This window comes from Lithobates pipiens, unplaced genomic scaffold, assembly GCF_037356315.1.
Source record: "Lithobates pipiens isolate NorthernLeopardFrog02 unplaced genomic scaffold, aLitPip1_a1.2 Scaffold_8, whole genome shotgun sequence".
NCBI classification, from domain to species: Eukaryota; Metazoa; Chordata; class Amphibia; order Anura; family Ranidae; genus Lithobates; species Lithobates pipiens.
The window spans coordinates 254,851,070-254,871,353 of NW_027507903.1; the positions used below are offsets into that span (position 1 = coordinate 254,851,070).

The 20,284-nt window shown below is 41.7% G+C and overlaps 1 protein-coding gene across 3 annotated transcripts in view; it reads right to left on the bottom strand.

Moving 5' to 3' along the window:
- The window catches only part of NUDT4 (nudix hydrolase 4), a 44,345-nt gene extending 24,784 nt beyond the window's left edge, over positions 1-19,561 (bottom strand). Inside the window, exon 1 of one of the 3 annotated variants that reach the window (XM_077470749.1) lies at positions 19,052-19,561. In XM_077470749.1, coding sequence (XP_077326875.1) covers positions 19,052-19,513 — 462 coding nt within the window. In that variant the 5' untranslated portion in view covers positions 19,514-19,561. Of the gene's footprint in view, positions 1-18,148; positions 18,296-19,051 lie in introns of those variants that run through there. The other 2 variants (XM_077470750.1, XM_077470751.1) reach the window with 2 other exon arrangements.
- Positions 19,562-20,284: the final 723 nt, after the last annotated feature.

Sequence of the window (20,284 nt, forward strand, 5' to 3'; positions counted from 1 at the left end):
CTGACTACTGGAAGGAGGAGTGGTTCAAAACGGAAGGTGACCAGGTCACAGTAGGCAGCAGCAAGGGCTAAAGTAGCCCATACGGGATTCATTTTCATTTTTTAACTAGTAAAAAAACACCAACGCCCACAACCAACCCCAAATCCACCTCGAATTTGTGGGTTGAGGAATCCTCCCTGCTGAGCCTTTGTATTCTCACAGCAGGTATTGCCAACAGCAATGATCGTTGCACAGAAATCGTTCAGTAGACTTGTGTACAAGGACTTAGCCCATGCTTGGATCGAAACTCAATACTTGCCGAACAAGTCAAATGTCGGTACATATATGGCTGGCCTTAGAGGTGAACATTTTTTACCTCGAGATAAACCGTGATGAGAATATGCTACTGCATGTCAAATGGTGTGGGGGGACAAAGGAGCAAAGAATGTATACATGCAACACTTGCAGTCTCTCAGCATGGACACCCTTTCTGTGCAGAATAAACTGAAAAATAGTGAATAGTAAAATAATCAATTTTGAAACAGACTCATGTTCGATCTATAGACAGGTGAATGCAGCAGGATGCGCATCTGATTATTTTTTTTTTTTTTACCTGTGATGAGTCACACTTCGGTCCAAAAGAAGCAGAAAGGCCGCAAAACTTTCAGATCCAGATAGACTTTGGGGAATACGCAAGCTTCAAGTAGGTTTCACACAAGCACTCCTGATCAAATCATCTTGTTGGCATTTCAGGAGCATCTGAGTTGAAGCTTAATTTTAGTATATGGGCAGGCGGATGTAAACAAACAATCGCCTGCCCATATACTAAAATGGAGCCTTTGATCAGATCCGCCTGAAAAACTGACCGGCGGATCTAAATCAGTGTGAGTGAGAGGGTGTGCTCTACTGAATTAGCATTAAAAAAAAGAAGCTTATAGTTTGTGTTACCTGGTACATCTTCTGATGTACTTCCACCTACCCCAACACAGCAACTATGATCAACAGCAGTGCTGGTGTCAGTTTTTAGACCCCCCCCCACGTAAGCTTTCCCATTCACAAAGCAGAGCCTGTTACAATGCCATTGGTGTGATGCACTCAACCACAGTGTAATAATGAATAGCTACACTGTACAAGATAAAAACACATTGAAAGATCAAAATGAGGTGCACAGAGTTTAGCTTCAATTTTCCTGCAAGACAAAAATCCTAAACCGGCATCAAATGCCATATCAGATTTTAAAGAGAATTACCAACATTTATAGAAAAAACCCACACTCCTTTAATAGTTCCCTAAGCTTCTACAGACTTTGTAAAAGTGCCATGCACTGCCACGTGCTGGCAAATGTCAGTATTTCAAACTGAATTAGAGACAGCGTTTATTAATGAAGTGATCGCAAAAGATATAAGGAAGCAGTCGTTGGTTCAGGATAGTACAGCTGAAAATTTGAAAAAGACGGGGGCCTCATTTAAAAACAAGAAATATTCCTAGATATGCTCTCGTGTTTTTACAATCCAACAGCAAAAGAAGTGCGAGTATTTAAACAAACTTGTATGGACACTGCTCACACATGAGCCGGTGCCTGGTTATGCAGCAACACATAGCCATTAACATTCCTGATTATAACAGTGATTGCTCCAAAGATCCAGGCAATGTAAAGTGGCTGCCTAACATTCTTAACCAACATCAGACTAGAAAGAATCACAGCACAAGCTTAACTTAAATGATCAGTAACAATTCTGCATACAAATAAGCCCATTTGTCTGAACGCTTCAGATACCATTATAATGCTTTTTCGGAGAACAAAAAAAGCTGAGCATACACCACATTTTGTCAATTTAAACCACTTTCCAGCCACTAGGAATCACAAATACAGTTGCAAGTAACTGACAAAAAAAAAAAAAAAAAAAAAAAAAAAAAAAAAAAAACAACTGTGGGGGGTGAGCTAACGGAAAAAAATTAAAGTACAGTTGTTAGGCGTGGGTAGGATAGGCTTCTCTGAAGAGAAGGGTTTTCAGGGATCATCCAAAAGCTAATAGAGTAGGAGATAAGCAGACAGATTGGGGTAGGGCATTCCATAGGATTGGAGAGGCTCTGGAAAAGTCCTGGAGGCAAGCATGGGAGGAGGTGACGCGGGAGCTAGAGAGCAGGAGGTCTTGAGAGGAACGAAGAGAACAAGTAGGTTAGTATTTAGATACTAGGCTAGGATAGAGCTGGGGACTAAATTGAGGATGCCTTTGTACATAGTTAGTATTTTGAATTTAATTCGCAGATTAATGAATTAATGGACAGATTGTGAAGTCAAAACGGTTTAATAAAACTAGACAGCTTCAATACATTTCAATACAGATCAAACTGAAAATGGGGGGGTATGGGTAAATACAGTTCCCTTCAAAAGGAATACGTTTTTTCTACTTTTCCCATCTTCTTGTGGTCCATCGAAGCCACCACTGATTGCTTTGCAACACTGACAAAAAGTGCAATTGAAAGTTCAGTTACTGCTATCCATTTCAAAATGTCCTCCTTTTGAAGTTACATATCTCAAAGTTGGGACAGGGCCATGTTCACCATGGTGTAGCACCCACTGTTTTAACACTGTTAACATCTCGGAACTGGAAGACAAGTTGCTGGAATTTTGGGAGAGGAATGTGGTTCCATTCTTGTGTGATATTGGCATCCAACTGCTCAACAGTCCTGGGTCGTTGCTGTATTTTTTGTTTCAAGATGCACCAAATATTTTCATTTGATGAAAAGGTCTAGACTGCAGGCAGGCCAGTTAAGCATCCATACTCATCTACTGTTGTCTTAGATGCAGTATGTGGTTTAGCATTGTCCTAACATATGAAAGACCTTCCCTGAAAAAGATGAATTGGACCATATGCTGCTCTAAAACCTTAATATATTTTACACAATTAATGGTGCCTTTCCAGATGTGCAAGCTCTCTATTCCATACACAATGTACCTCCATACCATCAGAGATGCAGGCTTTTGTCAAGTGGCTTCTTTCCAAGATAGAGCATTAACTTGCATTTTTGGATAGCATGGCGAATTGTGTTCAAAGACAGTTGGAAGTAATTCTGAGCTCCTGCAGTGATGTCGATCACAGAAACTGCCTTTTAATGCAGTGCCATCTGAGGGCCCGAAGAACATGGGCATCCAATGTGCCAGCTTTTCAGCTTTGTCCCCAGAGATTTTGCCATCGAAATCTTTTGAGATTAATGTATTGTAGAGGATATATTTAAAGTCTTTGCAATTTTATGTTGTGAAACATTACTCTGCAATAGAAAATTTTGGAGGCAGCTTCAGGATTGGTGAAACTCTGCCCATCTTTACTTCTGAGACACCGATTCTCTAAGATGCTCTTTTTATAACCAGTTTACTGAAACCGCTGCCAATAACCCAATTAGTTGCAAATTGTTGTTCCGCCTCTTCCTTGTTAGTACCACTAACTTGCCAGCTTTTTGTTGTCCTGTTCCAACTTTGAGATGTTTTGATACCATCTATTTCAAAAGTTACCCATTTCTTTCCTAAAAACTCAAACATTTGAAACCTTTTCTATTTCTGGCCAAGTTGGTCCAAATGAACTACATAAAGTCTAACAAAAAGGTGAAGTTCATCTCAGGTAAATAAGGATTCCGCTGCGGTTATTCCCATCTAGTGAGAAGGGGGGGGAGATATGGGTGCCAAGTCACAGCTCACAAACACATACTCTTGCAAGTAAAGAGAAATGCAGAGCTAGAGATTTTTGCAGCATATTTGGCATGTACAGAATCTATCTCTCTCTCTCTCTCTCTATATCTAGATCTATACACATACATACACACAAAGTGTTGGAGGGAAGCTTCAGAATGGCAAAGATGTTTTTATTCCAAATTATGTGAGCTGCAGTTCCTCTTTAAACAAAAAGGAAAAAAACGGTTCAACCCCTTACAAGTAGCCAGATTCAAAACTGCATTGGAAGATAGCAAAAAGAAAGTTGGGATCCAACTAGCCGTTATCCAAGATCATTCTCCGTTTAAGCCAATTTTAACAAGAGATGGGCAAAGGTTTTGATTTAAAAGGCCAGGAAGGGTTATTTAAACCTAGATTTCCCCTACAAACAAGCAGCCCTCCACTTGATCGCTCCAGGAATGCCAATATACACAGATAAAACCCTGAATACCTAGTTTAACTGTCCACTTGTCAATTTAAATCTTTGTTCAGCACTGAATCACAGGTGGAACCTTTAAAACATTCCCTAGGGCAGGGATCTGCAATTAGCGGACCTCCAGCTGTTGCAAAACTACAAGTCCCATCATGCCTCTGCCTCTAGCTGTCATGCTTGTGGCTGTCAGAGTCTCGCTATGCTTCATGGGATTTGTAGTTCTGCAACAGCTGGAGGTCCGCTAATTGCAGATCCCTGCCCTAGGGGAACAAAAGTAAGACAATCGCCAGGCACTTCCTGCTTCCGCTAGTTTTGCAAGGGGCTCTCTCATTCATTCAGCCCAGGCAATGCAGCAGTACCTTGTGGGAAGGAGATAGTCTAGTCTATGGAAGTTTTCTAAAGTTTAAAAGTTGCACCCCTTGGCAAGCAGAGCAAGGTATGCAGTAAAAAGGTGCATTGTCAGTGTATATGTTTTTAGGTATAAAATGGAGTCCATGCTGTTAGTTAAAAGATATGCTGTAGACAATCCACGTTTGAACATAGTCATGCTTTCTGAAATGTTAATTTAGATGTATGTGTATAGATAATGGACCACCACTTTGTAACGCCACAGTTGTAATTCTGTTGTAACCCCCTTATGGTGATCTCTGTAAACTAATGTATTGTATGTCATTTTACAGTTTACACTGTGTATATGGTGCAATTCGTGCATATAGCGATTATGGTGTTTGAGTCAAAAGATTAACCTCTGTGGTGTTCAACCTTAATGCACATCTTTGAAGCAAAAGAATAAATGCACTGCACCCATCAGAAGCTCTCCTCTCGTTATTTACTCAAAGCTAGGGCTGCAACTAACGATTATTTTCATAATCGATTAGTTGGCCAATTATTGTTTCGATTAAATCGGTTAATTAATAAAAAAATAAAAAAAATAAAAGTGGGTCAAATTGACATTCATTTTCAACCATAGAACGGGAATATATGGAAATAGAAAACTTCTTGGTCAAAGGAATTTTCAGACAGTGTATGTGGTTTTTGTTCAGAAATGAAGTGAAAATTTCAAACAAAATTCTTTCATTCAGCGAATGTACAAAGATTTTTCATCTGAATATTCTCACCTGAAAATTGATCGGTGTGGTCAGCATAAGGCTTGGTACACATCTATGCAGTTTGCTTTTGATCTGTTTCTGCAGTGCTTTTTGCTGTACGTTTTGATTTTTGTGCACGCGATTTTACTACAATTTGCATTTTTTTTTGGGCAGATAAAAAAAAAAAAAAAAATTGCTGCTAAAACACATTACATTCTTTTCTGCAGCTTCTCCATTGAAGTATATTGAACCAAAAAATCTCAATTTTGCGTTAAAAGTCCCCGCCCCTTTCCAAATATGCAGCGGCTGAAATAGGAAACCATGCAAAATGAACTGTATTGCGTTTCTGCAAAAACCACCAATAAACACAGATGTGAACCAGGTCTAAGGCGTTTAGTAACATAATGGGGTTAAAAAAAAAAAAAAAACTAAAATTAGCCCTTTATAGTACAAAAAAAGCAGATAATCACTACTGGGTGGGGTTAATTTTTTTTACCGTATAACAGTGAAAGTAATATTTACAGTAGGGATTATATTTTTGTACTATTAAAGGCTCATTTTTTTTAACCCCCATTATGTTCCTGGCCGATTACTCGATTATGAAAATAGTAATCGATTAATTTCATAATCGATTAGGTGTCGATTAATCGATTAGTTGTTTCAGCCCTACTCAAAGCCAATGGGGCTGCTACACCTAGGTTCCCTACAAGAGTGAATATCCCCTTCAGCCACTAGAGGGTGCAGTTTATTTTGGTTGTTTAGTCTGCATTGGGGGGCTTGTCTATTGAAGTCCTCAGGCAGTGCAAAACTACTATATAATACATTTGCAAACAGTATAGCTACATTCTATAAATGTATATAGAATTCTTGCGAACCATAAATTCAAACAGTATCTAACAATGTGCCTGTGTCATCTATCCCTAAACTCTTAACCGGAACACTAACCCAATCTTTAAAATTAAGCCTAACTTGAAGCCTTACCCTAAAATGAGATCAAAGTGCACAATATACTTTGCTTTTATAACAGCTATGTAATATCAAATCCAAACAATAGGTATTTGTCAGTGTCAAAAAAAAAAAAAAGGTTTACTTTCAAAAATGCCTTATATTGTGTGCACTGCCTATTCTCTAAACATTCCTTTTATCCACTGCTTGGAATCTACACCAATTTGTGTTCCGTTCATGGACAAATCACATGGTGTATGCATGTCTACAGACTACAAGTTATACTGCCAACGAAGAATAAGGATATCAAAAATGGGATGTTGCCTTTATTGACCATTTCCTCAAAACCCTCAGCACCACGAATGCTACAGCTTTCCCCACAGCGGCCTGAACACTGAGAACTGAGCAATTGAACACTGTCGATCACTTGGTTCTCACAACTCCTTAAGCTGAGAACTGTCAGCAGCTCTTTGTTCTGCCCCCCCCCTCCCCCCCACCACCACTCACTGGAGTACTGAGTGGTAGAGGGGATGGGATAAGGATTGGCCAGCTAAGTATCTCAGCAGCTTGAGGAGGCCGAGCCAGGTGCCAGTCCATGCAGGTGGGTGGATCCAGACTCCATTGTCGCGATCTTGCTCGAGCCTGCTCTACGACTTCAGCCCACTGCGTGCTGAAAATGGGTCATAGGAGTGTAGAACGAACTGTACCCTTGTGATTCACAGAAGTACAGACAAACAAGCTGTGGCTGTACTTTTCCTTTAAGATCTCGGTGAAGGTTTTCCACTAATGGCAGTAGTATTAGGCCTCTTGAAACAGGAGTATCATGTGCAAGAGGCCTTAGGCCAGAGTAATTGCTGACATCCTAACAGAATACCTGGTTTGTAGTTCCAGCAGCAAACTTCTAGTGAAAGGTGAAACCGCTGTGCATATTCAAAATGCATAGAGAATTCGTTCCACTACAGTTCTGTGTTCCTGAGAGCCTTGTAAGATTATGTTTACAAACTAGAAAAGCATTTTATAAGAAGACAGTATAGTTATCCCAATTTTTTTGTATAATGTGAAAGATGATGTTGCACCGAGTAAATAGATACCAAACATGTCACGCTTTATAATTGCACGCATTTGTGGAATGGTGACAAAACTGGTACTTAAAGGCGACGCTTTCAATTTTTTTTACGGTTACCAAGTTAGAGTACAGAGGAGGTCTAGTGCTAAAATTATTGCCCTTGCTCTGATGATCGCGGCGATACCTCACATGTGTGATTTGAACACCGTTGACATATGCGGGAGCGACTTCCGTATGCGTTTGCTGCGCGAGCTCGCGGTGACGGGGGGCAGTTTGAAAAATGTTTCTCTATTTTATATAAAAAAAAAAATCACTTTTATTGCTGTCACAAGGAATGTAAACATCCCTTGTGACAGTAACAGGTGGTGACAAGTACCGGAAATGGCTTTGTTCCACTGTCACTAGCCACTGGATCATCGATCGGCCCTCCGGCGCCTTTAGTCGCATCGCCCGCTCTAAACAACGGTACCGGGATGATCATCCCGGTATAACCCCCGAAAGCAGAGTACGCACATCTGCGTATGCATGGCGGGAAGAGGATAAACATGTTTATTTAAAATATAATCTGCAGTTTTACAATCACTCTAACCCACTTGCCGACCGCTGATATACATCAGCACATAATGTCGCGAAAAAAATTAATATTTTATATATATATATATATATATATATATATATATATATATATATATATATATATATATATATATATATATATATATATATATATATATATATATATATATATATATATATATACACACATATACACATACATACATACATACACACACACATATATATACACACACATAAAAATTTCATAACCATTTTTTTGTAGATGCTATAACTTTTGCGCAAATCAATACACGCTTGTTGCGATTTTTTTTTTACCAAAAATATGAATACATATCGGCCTAAACCAAGGATTTTTTTTTTTATAAATTATATTTATATACAAAAACGAAAGTGCACTTGGAAGAAGTGCAGTCACTGTAAATCTGAGGGGTAGATCTGTAATGAGGGGAAGCTCTGCTGATTTTATCATCCAATCTTGTGCAAGCTAAAATGCCATTTTCCTTGCATGTCCCCCTCGGATCTACAGCGACTTTACTTCCAAGTGCAAAGTGGATTTTCCTTTAGTAAATAACCCCCATAGTATTGTTTACGCTTCAACTTGCTCAGCTAGTCAAGTCCTCTAAAAAGAACCGGTTATCGTCCCTACTAAGAGCAAAATACAGGCTCACATTGTCAATAAGTTATTGAAGGTGTTTTTTTTTCCCTCTCCACATTTTTAAATGCTTGTCCTTCCCCAATATGGTAACTGCATTAGAGATTTGTACACAAATCACTTAGAGTGCTGTAGTTTCTGCAGCCTCATTGAACTTTCCAGCTTAAGGGCTCATTCAAATACTAGTGCATTGTGGTAACGTTTTGTAAGAGGCACATCATATTGAGCAGCAATGCAAAATGCAAACTTCAAAAATGAGTGACACCACTCTGCACTGAATGGAACCCCAAGACACCTGCACTAACATGACCTGTGCTGCACTGAAAAAAAAAAAAAAAAAAAAAAAGTAGCATGTGTATGTGCATTACAGCAAACTCATTTAAAAATATTCCACAAAGCTTGAAAAAAGTGTGCCCTAAAGAACACCTAATACTGAGAGAACAGGCTGCTATCCCTAGCCTATAAATTCCTAGCCAATTGCATGGCTGTTTCTGGCTACAGAACTTTCCGTCAATGATCTAGAAGCAGCATGCAATTAAAAGTAAAGAACTTCTGATTTGCATACTTGTGTCATGCTCGAGTTTAAGGATAGTACACAAGGGCCAGATATCAGCAGGTCAACATTAAGCCAGTGTGTACAGCAGCCTGACCAACTTCTGTTGAACGGGCATGCTGGAAAACCAGCATCTGATTAGTGGTGGCAGCTAATGGCATTCCAGCATCAATCTGTTTTCTGAAAAGCACAATGAGGGACAATTGCCGCACTAACACCGCTTAGTTACAGTGCTCGTAAGTTTACATATCCTGGCAAAATGTACGATTTCTTGGCCATTTTTCAGAGAATATGAATGAAACATTTTCTCACTTGTATTTATGATACATCATTTTGTTTATTCCATGAAATGGAGCTTAGCTACATAGCAAGAGACTGTATATTGTGCAATATTTACATTTTTGGTAAACTCCTTCAATGATTTCAAGCTCTGCAAGCTGAGCTAACATGCACTGCATTGATGCATTCACACAACTTCACAGTAATCATGAGATAACAGAGTTCAGGAATATTCCTTTATCCCATTGTTTTGCAACTCTATGTACACTACAAACTGTATGATTGAATCGGTTCTGAAATCGCAGTTTTACTAACCTGACAGCTTCTTTTAAATAGGAAACCCTTTATTCCATCTTTTGTCAAATATTAAACATTCTAACAGCAAGAATTATGCCGCGTACACACGATCGGAATTTTGGTCGGAAAAAGCCCCGATGGTTTTCCCGACGGAATTCGACAGGATTTTGCTCAAGCTGTCTTGCATACACATGGTCACACCAAATTCCGACTGTCAAGAACGCAGTGATGTACAACACGTACAATGGGACTAGAAAAAGGAAGATCAACACTCAGTAGCTTCCATCTCCTAGTTGAATCTGAGCATGCGTGAGTTTTTGCGTGTTGCAATTGTATACACACAATCGGAATTTCTGATAGAAAGTTTTTCCATAGGAAAAATTGCGAACATGCTCTCAAATTTTTGCTGGCGGGAATTTGGTCAGCTAAATTCCAATGGAGCCTATACATGGTCGCATTTTCCAATGAAAAGCCCTCATCTTTCTTTTGCTGGCTGAAATTCTGATCGTGTGTACTCGGCATAAGTCCTTACATTTAAAGAGCACCTGTCATTTCAGATCCATCATGGCAGTACCTGTCAGCGGGCATCCACTCGCCTGCTGCTGCAATGTCCCTCACCTCGCTGTGTTACAGCCACATCACCAGCCGTCCCATTAAAGTGAATGGGATGGCTCGGTGAGTCAACAGCAGGCCAGGAGGAGCCGCCGCAGTGGGACAGAGATGACAGTTTAAAAATTATGATTTAAATCAAGCTTTTTTACTAGTAATTAGTAAATATTTTTCTACCAAAAATACATAGCACAATATATTGTCCTAAATTTGTCGATTTTTTTATTGGATGTTTTATGGCAGAAAGTAGAAAAAACGTTTTTTTCCCCTTTCAAAAGTTGTCAGCTTGGTTTATAGCGCAAAAGCAGCGCTAAACAAATATCGCCAAAAGAAAGCCATTTGTGGAGGGGGAAAAAAAAAAAAAAACGACAAATTTGGGCACAGTGTTGCATGACCGCACAATTGTCAGTTAAAGTAAGTGTCCCATCGCAAAAAATGGCCTGGTCATGAAGAGGGTAAATATTCCGGTCAAGTGGATAACTAAATTGTACACCATTTACTGTACTGAATTTTTTTTTATTTTTTTTTTAAGTTTTACCAACTCAATATATTAGTTGTAGCTCTAAACTGTATAGAGCTGTGACAAACACGTGACTTTTTTCACATGAAATAAACATTCATCTACTGAAAGCATTAATGTCTCAAAAAAAAAAAAAATCTTTAGAGTTTATCTCATGAGCCGTTTTCTCACCACCTCAAATGGCTCCCATTGTAGGGCGGGCATTTATAAAAAAAAAGGTCTTTAATAACACACAAATGTTTTGCCTTTCATTTCTATTTTAAAATATATGTGTTGTTTTACAAGGTGAGGGTTTATATATAATTTTAACAGATGCAAGATATATTTCCTGGGAAAAAAAAAATCTTGTGAGAAAGGCACATAAAAGTTTATGTATGCTATACTGCACAAATCAATAAAATACAGCCCTTTCAGCAGACTCAACTGATAAAACAGCAAGTGTCAAACTTCTGGGACCCTTTCATCTTTATCTCTAAAATGACCCAGTTACCAATGAGCATTTGTAATATTAATCTCCAGCTCTTGAAATGTTATTCATTTTCATCCACAACCAATGTGCAATAGCATGATGTGCTGCACTAATCACTTGTCAATAACGGCCACCTTTAGAAAGGCATGCAAGGCATCTCCCTTACATGTGGTCCTCAAAGGAATGAAAGGTATCCGTCAGACAAGCAGACACATGACTAATCTCTCATACATCTGTTGACCGAATTGGATTTGGACAAGCTCATTCAAAACCACGGGTTGTCCATCATTTAGCTTTGGTGGACGACAATTTTTATTTTTTTTAATAATATAATATAATATAATATAATATATGTATGTGCGACAGGTCCTTGGTTGCATATTTGATTCTGTTCCACTGGCAATGTAAACGAATTGGTTATATTATTGACCCCAACAGTTATCCAAAAACTGGTAGGTTTATCAAGAAATTTACAAATTTTGTGTGCGTGTCAAATTCAAGGGTTTTCAGGACCCATGAATGCAGCGACCAGTCCTGCTGCCAGCAGCCTGTCCGTTTTTGATGGGCTGGAATACACAGCTTGATGCTGTACCATGCAGTATTTATACTTAGGGCCATAGGCATTGAGAGTGATTGCTGTCCTAAGCACCAGTAGCGACCAGCCACTGCATTATTTCAGCCTATCAGATTTTGACAGGCTGCAGGGCCGGATGCTGTACCAGTGCCTCCTGGATGTATCAACTCTGGGATTTCAAGTACATGGGTCAACCACCCTTGTACATGTAGCAAAAAAAAAAAATACTGCCTCATTGAGGGAAATTTTGCAGTTGGTATTTGTACGCATTTGCAAACTCTAAGCCTGCAATCCAGTGTAGCCAACGGCAAAGGTTTTGCTGAGATTCAAAACGGACTATGCAAAACCAAGGTGAAGTAAGAATTTAGACTTTCTGCAAATGTTTAGAAACCATGCTTCTTTACAATCACCTTGTGCCCAGTACTTGTGCTACAAATGATACAAACAGCACAGCATATAAAGGCTGATGCACATGAAGGGCAGACCAACAAGTAGGGTATGAGTACTGATAATTAGCACAACAGCTTACACATAAATTGACCGCAACAGCTTGTAGGCTCCAATGGCAATTATTTTGCTTAGAGGCCTTTAGTAAATGCCTACACACTTATCGCTCTGTGGTGTTAGTAGCCAGAGGCTTATGTACACTTCCCTAAACTGTCAATTGGGGAATCTGTGCTTGATCACCACTTTTTCCCTGTTAAATGCCAGGGAATGATACCATACAATGGATCAGGATTGACACAAAGTATAGCTTCCTTTGAAAATGCTAGTGGACTAGCCGTTACTGACACATACTAGCTTTAAAGTGGTTGTAAAAGGCAGAAGTTTTTTTTACCTTAATGTATTCTCTGCCTTCTGGTGCAGAAACAGTGTCTCAAAGCACTGAAGCAACTCACATTTTAAGGTCAGCCTAGAACTCACAACCACTACATTTCTCTCAAGACCGGTTACTAATGCCCCATACACAAGATGAGATTATCGGACGAATGATCGTCCGTTTTTTATTGCATGCTAATCTCAGATCGAATCTGATGAGTTTTTTTAGTAAAGTCACGAAAATTCCCGCACGACAGAAAAAAAATTCGGAAGTGATGTCGTGTTGTAATGCGTTTGTATTGCATTTTCGAACGATAGCTGTACTGATTAAACGAAAATCGTACGATCTGGCATCGTACGAAAAAAAATTCCGTGCACGTCCGATAGAATAATATCGGATGAACTGTCCTAATCGGCTCTCGAAAGCTCTGTACCAACGATCCGATTGTCGTACGATCGCTTCGAAAGCGGTATTTTCCGTACGATTTTCGGATCGTGTGTATGGGGCATTAAATTCCTGTTTTCATGGACCTGCTTACTCATCACACCATACAACCAATTCAGTTCTGTTTCCACGTGCATCTGTACCAGCAAAATACACTACAGCCTGGAAGAGTCATGGATCCACTGTAAAAAATAAAAATATTAAAGTGGTTGTAAACCCTTACAAACCACTTTGACCTACAGGTAAGCCTAGATTAAGGCTTACCTGTAGGTCCAAGCAATATCTCCTAAACCTATATGGTTTAGGAGATATTTGCCCGAAAACGGGCACCGCTGTCTACGGCGCATGCGCCGTAGACAGCGGCGCGCAAGCGCACTGAGCGCGGCATTTCCAAGAATGGAGCTGCCGCGCGTGTCGACTCTCGTGCGCATGCACGGGAGTGACGTCATCGCGGCTTCGCCGAATGACAGCGGCGGAGCTGCGAGATGCCACCAGCAAGATGGATGCGGCGGACTACAGGGGACAGCGGCGACTTCGCTGGCTCCTGTGTCAGGTAAGTGACACATAATGGGCTACTATGCGATGCATAGTAGTCCATTATGCTTTGCCTTTGCAGGGAATGAAAGAGGAAGTATACCCATCAGGGTTTACTTCCTCTTTAAACCCTATATTTCCACACTGAACTTCAATTAGTTCTAGCCTAATCCTACTTAATATGTTCAATCTTGAAGTTTAAACACTGGGGTAAGCAGTTTTAAACTTCATTAGATCTAGTTTGGACTTCCACTTTAAATTCCGTGACATGTTCACTATGCTCTGCCGTGTCACACAATTCACAGAGATGCTCTGAAGTTTCAGGAAATCAAAAGTAAACCAAATCTCCTATAAAATGACACTAAATACACGTTTAAAAAAAGCTAAAGAATTATATTCTATTTTTTTTTTAAAGTGGGGGTGCCCCCTAAAAAAAAAAATAAAAAAAAAAAAAAAAAAAAAAGTCAGCAGCTACAAATACTGCAGCTGCTGACTTAATAAACGGACACTTACCTGTCCCAGGGTCCAGCGATGTGGGGGAACGAAGACCACCCCCCCTCGTTCCCTGCAGCGCTGGCATTCTTACTGTGGGCACCCAGCTATGGCTTCACAACTGGGCACCCACTGTGCATGCGCGAGCGGCGCTGCACAGTCATCTTGGACACTAACAGGTCCCAGATGACTGTGCAGCGCTGAGGGGGAAGTAATGTCACCAGCCCGGGCACTGAAGGAGGCAGACGAGGGACCCCCTAGCAACAGGCATTTAGGAGTAAAAAAAAAAAAAAAAGCCAATTTGTTTTTTTTATGAATTTTAAGCCATTTTTGTTTTTTTGGTGGCAACACCACTTTAAGTTAAAAAGTACCTTCAAATGACTTCTGCCCGATCACGTGAGCACTGACTGGCTGTCACAGTGGTTACACATTTGGAAGCTAGACCTGCATCATGTCAATTAGGATGCAGCAGCTGTAAGGATACAGTCAATTCTCCCAATGTGAAAGTTACGCTGATGCACAATGGGTGCAGCGGTTGTGTGTGCAGCTGCTGCCTCCCAATTAACATAAATGTGGGCAAACATGGCCCTCGCAGTCAGGCTGCATATAAAGTACTAAATAGGTTTCTTTCATTTCATTTTTTTTGTGCCGCAACACAGTCTGAAATATTCATTTTGCTAGGGGGAATACTGGAGAGTCGGACTGCTGCTTCACACAGTGTAGTAGCCCAGGTCTCCAGTGGTCCACTATGCCCAATGCAGGGCGTGTCCTACTTGGAGCACCTGTAAGATTTTTAGGGCAGATTGTGTCTCTGCTGGTGAGAGTCACCCTGTATTTTGCCTTAGACCCCCTTTCACACTGGAGGCATTTTTCAGGCGTGTTAGCGCTAAAAATAGCGCCTGAAAAAAGCCTCAGCTGTAATCCCAGTGTGAAAGTCTGAGTACTTTCACACTGGGGCGCTGTGCTGGCAGGACCTCACAAAAAGTCCTGCAAGCAGCTTCTTTGCAGTGCTTTAGGAGCGGTGAATACTAAAGCACCCCTGCCCATAGAAATTCATGGGCAGCACCAAACAGCCCACAAAGCCCCGTTTTCTGGGGGAGGTTTTAACCCTTTTTCAGCCACTAGCAGGAGTTAGAGATAAAAGTGGCAAAAACTATGGCAAAGCGCCGCTAAAAATAGTGGTGCTTTACCAACCCATCTCCGGGTGCTGGCAGTGTGAAAGTGCCCTCATGTAAAAATCATAATTTTTTTGCTAGAAAATTACTCAGAATCCCCAAACATATGTTTTTTTAGCAGACACCTTAGGGAATAAAATCGCGGTCATTGCAACTTTATCACACAGTATTTAATAATAATTTTTGAAACACTTTTTTTGGGAAAAAAAGAACAGTATCATGAATTCAAAACTAACAGTAAAGTAAGCCCAATTTTTTTGTATAAATGTGAAAGATGTTACGCCGAGTAAATAGATACCCAACACGTCACACTTTAAAATTGTGCACATATTACTTAAAGATCTTCAAAGGCGACGCTTTAAAAATTGTTTTTACAGGTTACAAGCTGAGAGTTACAGAGGAAGTCTAGTGCTAGAATTGTTGCACATGCTCTAACGCACGCAGAGATACCTCACGGGTGGTTTGAGCGGCGTTCACATATGTGGGAGGAACTTACCTTTGCGCTCGCTCCTGAGCGCGAGCTACCGGGGACAGGGGTTATTTTTACACTTTTTGGACTGACCAACTGCCACCACCAGTGACAACCGATGAGTCAGCAGCTGTCAGCGGGGTCCACTGACAGTTGATGACTCATCGGTTAAGGACGCCGCAGCCCGCTTCCCGTCCGCCTCCATAGTAACCAGTTATATACACAGTGAATGTACAGCTTACCTAAAAAAAAAAAAAAAAAAAAAAAAAAACACACCCACACAGAGCAAAATCACAGTAAAAACTTGGTACTTGCGTTTTGGATGTGGGTCTATTTTAGTACATTACAAACGCTGCATTTTGTGGGGGAAAAAAGTCCTGATTGTTTCCAAAAACACATAAGCACAAAAATTCATTAGGAACTCGTGTTAAAAAAATTCCAGCATTTCTGAAAAATGCATCAAAAAAACACATTAATGTGAATCGAGCCTAAAAGGTGCACTTGCACAAGGGCGCAGTTGAACTGAACCATCTGGAATTTGATTGTACCTCTCTCCTCTGCTTTAAAATAAGTATTCTCGGGCACGCTTGTGTCACCAGACCACAGCGATCCCTGCTTCTGTGGTCAGAGATCTGTGGCGTTACATGCCCAGGCAAAGTTTTCGCTCATGCTGAAGCAACCCATTCCAAACCACAAGTGGATCATGCCCAGGAACACCTCTCCCAAGGGGCAGGATGCACTTAACTGTTCCCGGGGCATGGTTCAGAGAACTCACACTACAAACCAGAACAAGGGGGTAAACTGTGCCCAATTCTGGTACAGCCGCCAGTGAGTGCACTCCAGGCTTCAGTCACTGTGTTTTCCCTGCAATGGAGAAGTACAGGTTACAGCCAGGGCACATGGACAACAATTGTTTTGTAAGTGCACTGCGATAAGCTGTTCTACTAAAAAGTCACTGCACTGTCATCTACCAAGCCAAGCTATGACTAAGCACCAGTGAGGGTGTCAAATGCGCTAGCTACAGCTGTTCCTTATACTGTATGGACTGTCTTTTGTACCAATAAAGGCGATTGCATTAGAGTGCAGCTATCTGGGATTTCTTCACTACAATGCCAAGTCCTTAGTTTTCTCTGCAAATCAATTAAATGGCCAACACAAAGCTCATGAATGATTCTAAGTAGTACTGGCAAACTTTTTATTAATAATCTAGTGCTGATACAGACTACAACAGCAGGAGAACTTTGCAAAGCATTTTGAAAGCCTCAACTTCAACAGTTTGCATTACCAAACTTAAAAATGAAAACGAAGTTGCGTGCAATCTGCAGAACAGAAGATCACATTTTGTTTTGTAAACTTAGAAAATATTGACCTTTTAAATATGCCAGGCAACTTCTTAAATGGTAAAAATAAATACATGTACAACCAATTTTACATCTAAATATAAAAAAAAAAAAAAAAGACTTCTCAGGATGTCAAAGAGTAGCTCTACTTTTGTGGTTAACAAACAGAATATACAAAACTTAATATAAATTTATTATGGTATATAAACGTAATATGCCATAAACAATTGCCACCAGTTATAGCGTAACTGAATGTTAAGAATTCTCCCATTTTCAATTGGCAGCACTGTACCTTTCAGTAAGGATGAGCCCGCCAGGAAGTCAGCACTGCACAGCGCTAATCACAGGTAGTGAGACATTGCCCCGATGCGCGGCACCAGAGATTAGGAAATGTCTCACTGCCTGTGATTAGCGATGTGCTGACTTCCTGGCGGGGTCTGTATGTGCTGTTCGCGAACACACCTGAACTCATCCTTACTTTTCAGTAACATGCAAAACAACAACTTGGAGGTGTTCTGTACACAGATGGTGCACAGAAGACCCCCCAGATATGCAATTTCCTGCTTGTGGGACTGGCTAATTTTCCAAGAAGTCTGCACTAAGATACAAAATCTGATTTTGGGCATTCCCTACAACAAAAATGCAATTTCTGTAGATGCTCCAAAAGTGAGATCACATCTAAAAAGGGGAAGCAGACCTTGCCACTTTCCTAAGAACACTGCAAGTGCAGAAGCTAACTGATAATTATAAAATCACTCCCATTAGATTCACTTCCCACATGGGTACAAACTGCTTTTTCAGAAAAAAAAATAAATAAAAAAAAGGAATGTGCAAAATTTTTAAAAAAATCCTTGCAAAGTACAAAGACCGCCCAGAGAAGGAATTTAAGCTGGCCATACATTGTATAATATTATTTCATTTCCTTTAGATTTACATTCAACTATGCAGTACAAGGGCCTGACTGCATACAAATTGAAAGTGTTTCTTTGACCTCACATTGTACGTTTTGGTGAATCTAAAGAAAAATTGTATAATATATTGCAAACCTTACTCCTGCACACTGTAAGTTCAGCCCTTGAGTTTAAAGGGAAAAAAAAAAAAAAAACCTGAATGTGATCCTACCATCTTCGATAATAGGGCAGTTTGACAAGTCTCCCCCTGCTACGGTAAATCTGCAGGGACCGGTACAGGAGATTTGTCCCTCGATTGGATGCAGTCACTGTTTGGGCGCAATACCAGCCAAGCTTCTTCAAATCAACAGACAAAACTGATTTTCCTGAGCTGGGTGGTCCTGACAGGGTCACCCAAGGCTTGAATTCCAGTTGATTCAGCAGGAATGGGCAGAAATGTGATCTGTGCATGGCAGGCTTCAGTAATACCAGTAAGCTGTGCCTTTTATATCTGCGCCTTCCTATGTTTACCGGTGACATCTCTGGAGCATTCCTTGTCACAAGCAGACATCTCCCTCCTGGTAGGGGACACTGGGCACACTAACATGCACCATGAACTTGCACATTGGAAAAAATAGCAGCATTCAAACTAGTGCCCTCGGAGCCCGCGGTCATACATGTTTTTATGTAATCTATAGCACACTGAAAGCAGAGGATGGGAAATCAGAGCCTGCTACCAGAAGACCACTCTAGTGTAACATCTTCATGGAAAGTAAAATTCGCAAAGTTGCATCACCGGCTACAGCTGGCAAAGAGGAAGTGGGGCTTAGATGTGTGGTAACCCATGGCAACCCTATAAGTCTGCTATGGATGATTGAACTTGGCTACTCTGCACCACAGGTGTACAAGTGTCACATCACCCAGACAAACTTATGATCACACACACACAATGAGAAGACAGACATGAATACAGCAACTTCCCCCTGTGTATGGCCATGCCTGTTCCGGGGCCAGTGATCAGAGTGGTGTGGACCCCCCCCACCCCGGAGACACACATGTGGCAGTGATGTCGGGTGCCCCCCAGTGGCGGGGGTAGCAGTGACACAGCAGGCCTCCCTCCCTCCCCAGGTCTCACCTCATCCTCCCTCTCGTTCTTGAAGCACAGGCAGGCCGCCCGCTTCTTGTAGCCTTCCCTGTCGTAAGTCCTAGTCTGGTTCGGCTTGAACTTCATCATAGAGGCGGCGGCTGCTCCTCCGACGTCCCCGAGTGCTGCTGCTGCTGTCACCGCTCGTTTATCCTCGCTACACGTCCGAGAGCGCCCGGTGCGGGAGGAGAGCCGGCCCGGGGTTAGAGAAGCCTGCTGGCTGCGGAGAGCAGTGACGCTACGGGGGAGACGCGACTCTCCATGGACTTGGACCTTCTCCAGTGTGTGTCCGTTCTTGTGGTGTGGGGCCCCCTCACCGCCGCCGCCTTCTCTCACCCGGCCCCCCGTGACTCCCACCCCTTGCGCGCGCAACGGCCCGTCTTCCCACCAGACGAGTGCTAAGGTAGCATTCCAGCGCGCGCCACCCTCCTGTAGCGGTCGAGAATCGCGCATGCGCGCTGTCGAGGGCGGGGGAGGGCTGGAAACCGGCCGCGAGCCGCTGCTCAATGGACACTCCGCGTGTGCGCGCGCGCTCCGCGAGACTGTACAGGGCGTGGCGCGCGCATTCCACTATCTGCGGAAGCCACGCCTCCTTGGCAGTGTGCGCGTGTGTCCCTCGTGCTGCGGGAGAGGAGGGGAGGGGAGCTCCGCCCTCTCTTACAAGTGTTACCCGGGCAACCGACCAATGAGGAGCATTCTCCTGAGTAGGGAAATGCCGCAACACACCTTGCCGTCTGTCGCTGTAGGCGCGCTTCTCTTTATGAGACTATACTGAGCTCATGCAGAGTGGTGTCATAGTATCGGGCGGAGATGAAAAGAGAAGCCGCCTTCATGAGCTCGGATATATTAAAATAATAGCTTTGTTCCTTCAGTTGTAGGATAGGTGGATTTCACGGGCCAGGAAGTAAATAAAACAATGGCTCCTTCCGCTAAACAAAGGTTTACACATGTGGCTGACAGGAAGTGAGGAGGGCTGTGAGGTAACTGTAAAACCCTCAAGACTGCATGCTTGTATCAAAAGTACATTCCTATCCTTTACAACTTGGGAGGTGGGGAGTAAAAACACGGCACAACCACTTGGCAAGAAATGTGAGAGACTGCAAAATTTTAATAAAGTTTTAAAAAAAGAGGTCAGCAGTGTTGTGCATTGTAAGCGCACAAAAGCACCAACCATGCAGAATGGACGCTATCGCATGCACTAAAACGGATCATTCTATTGTGCGG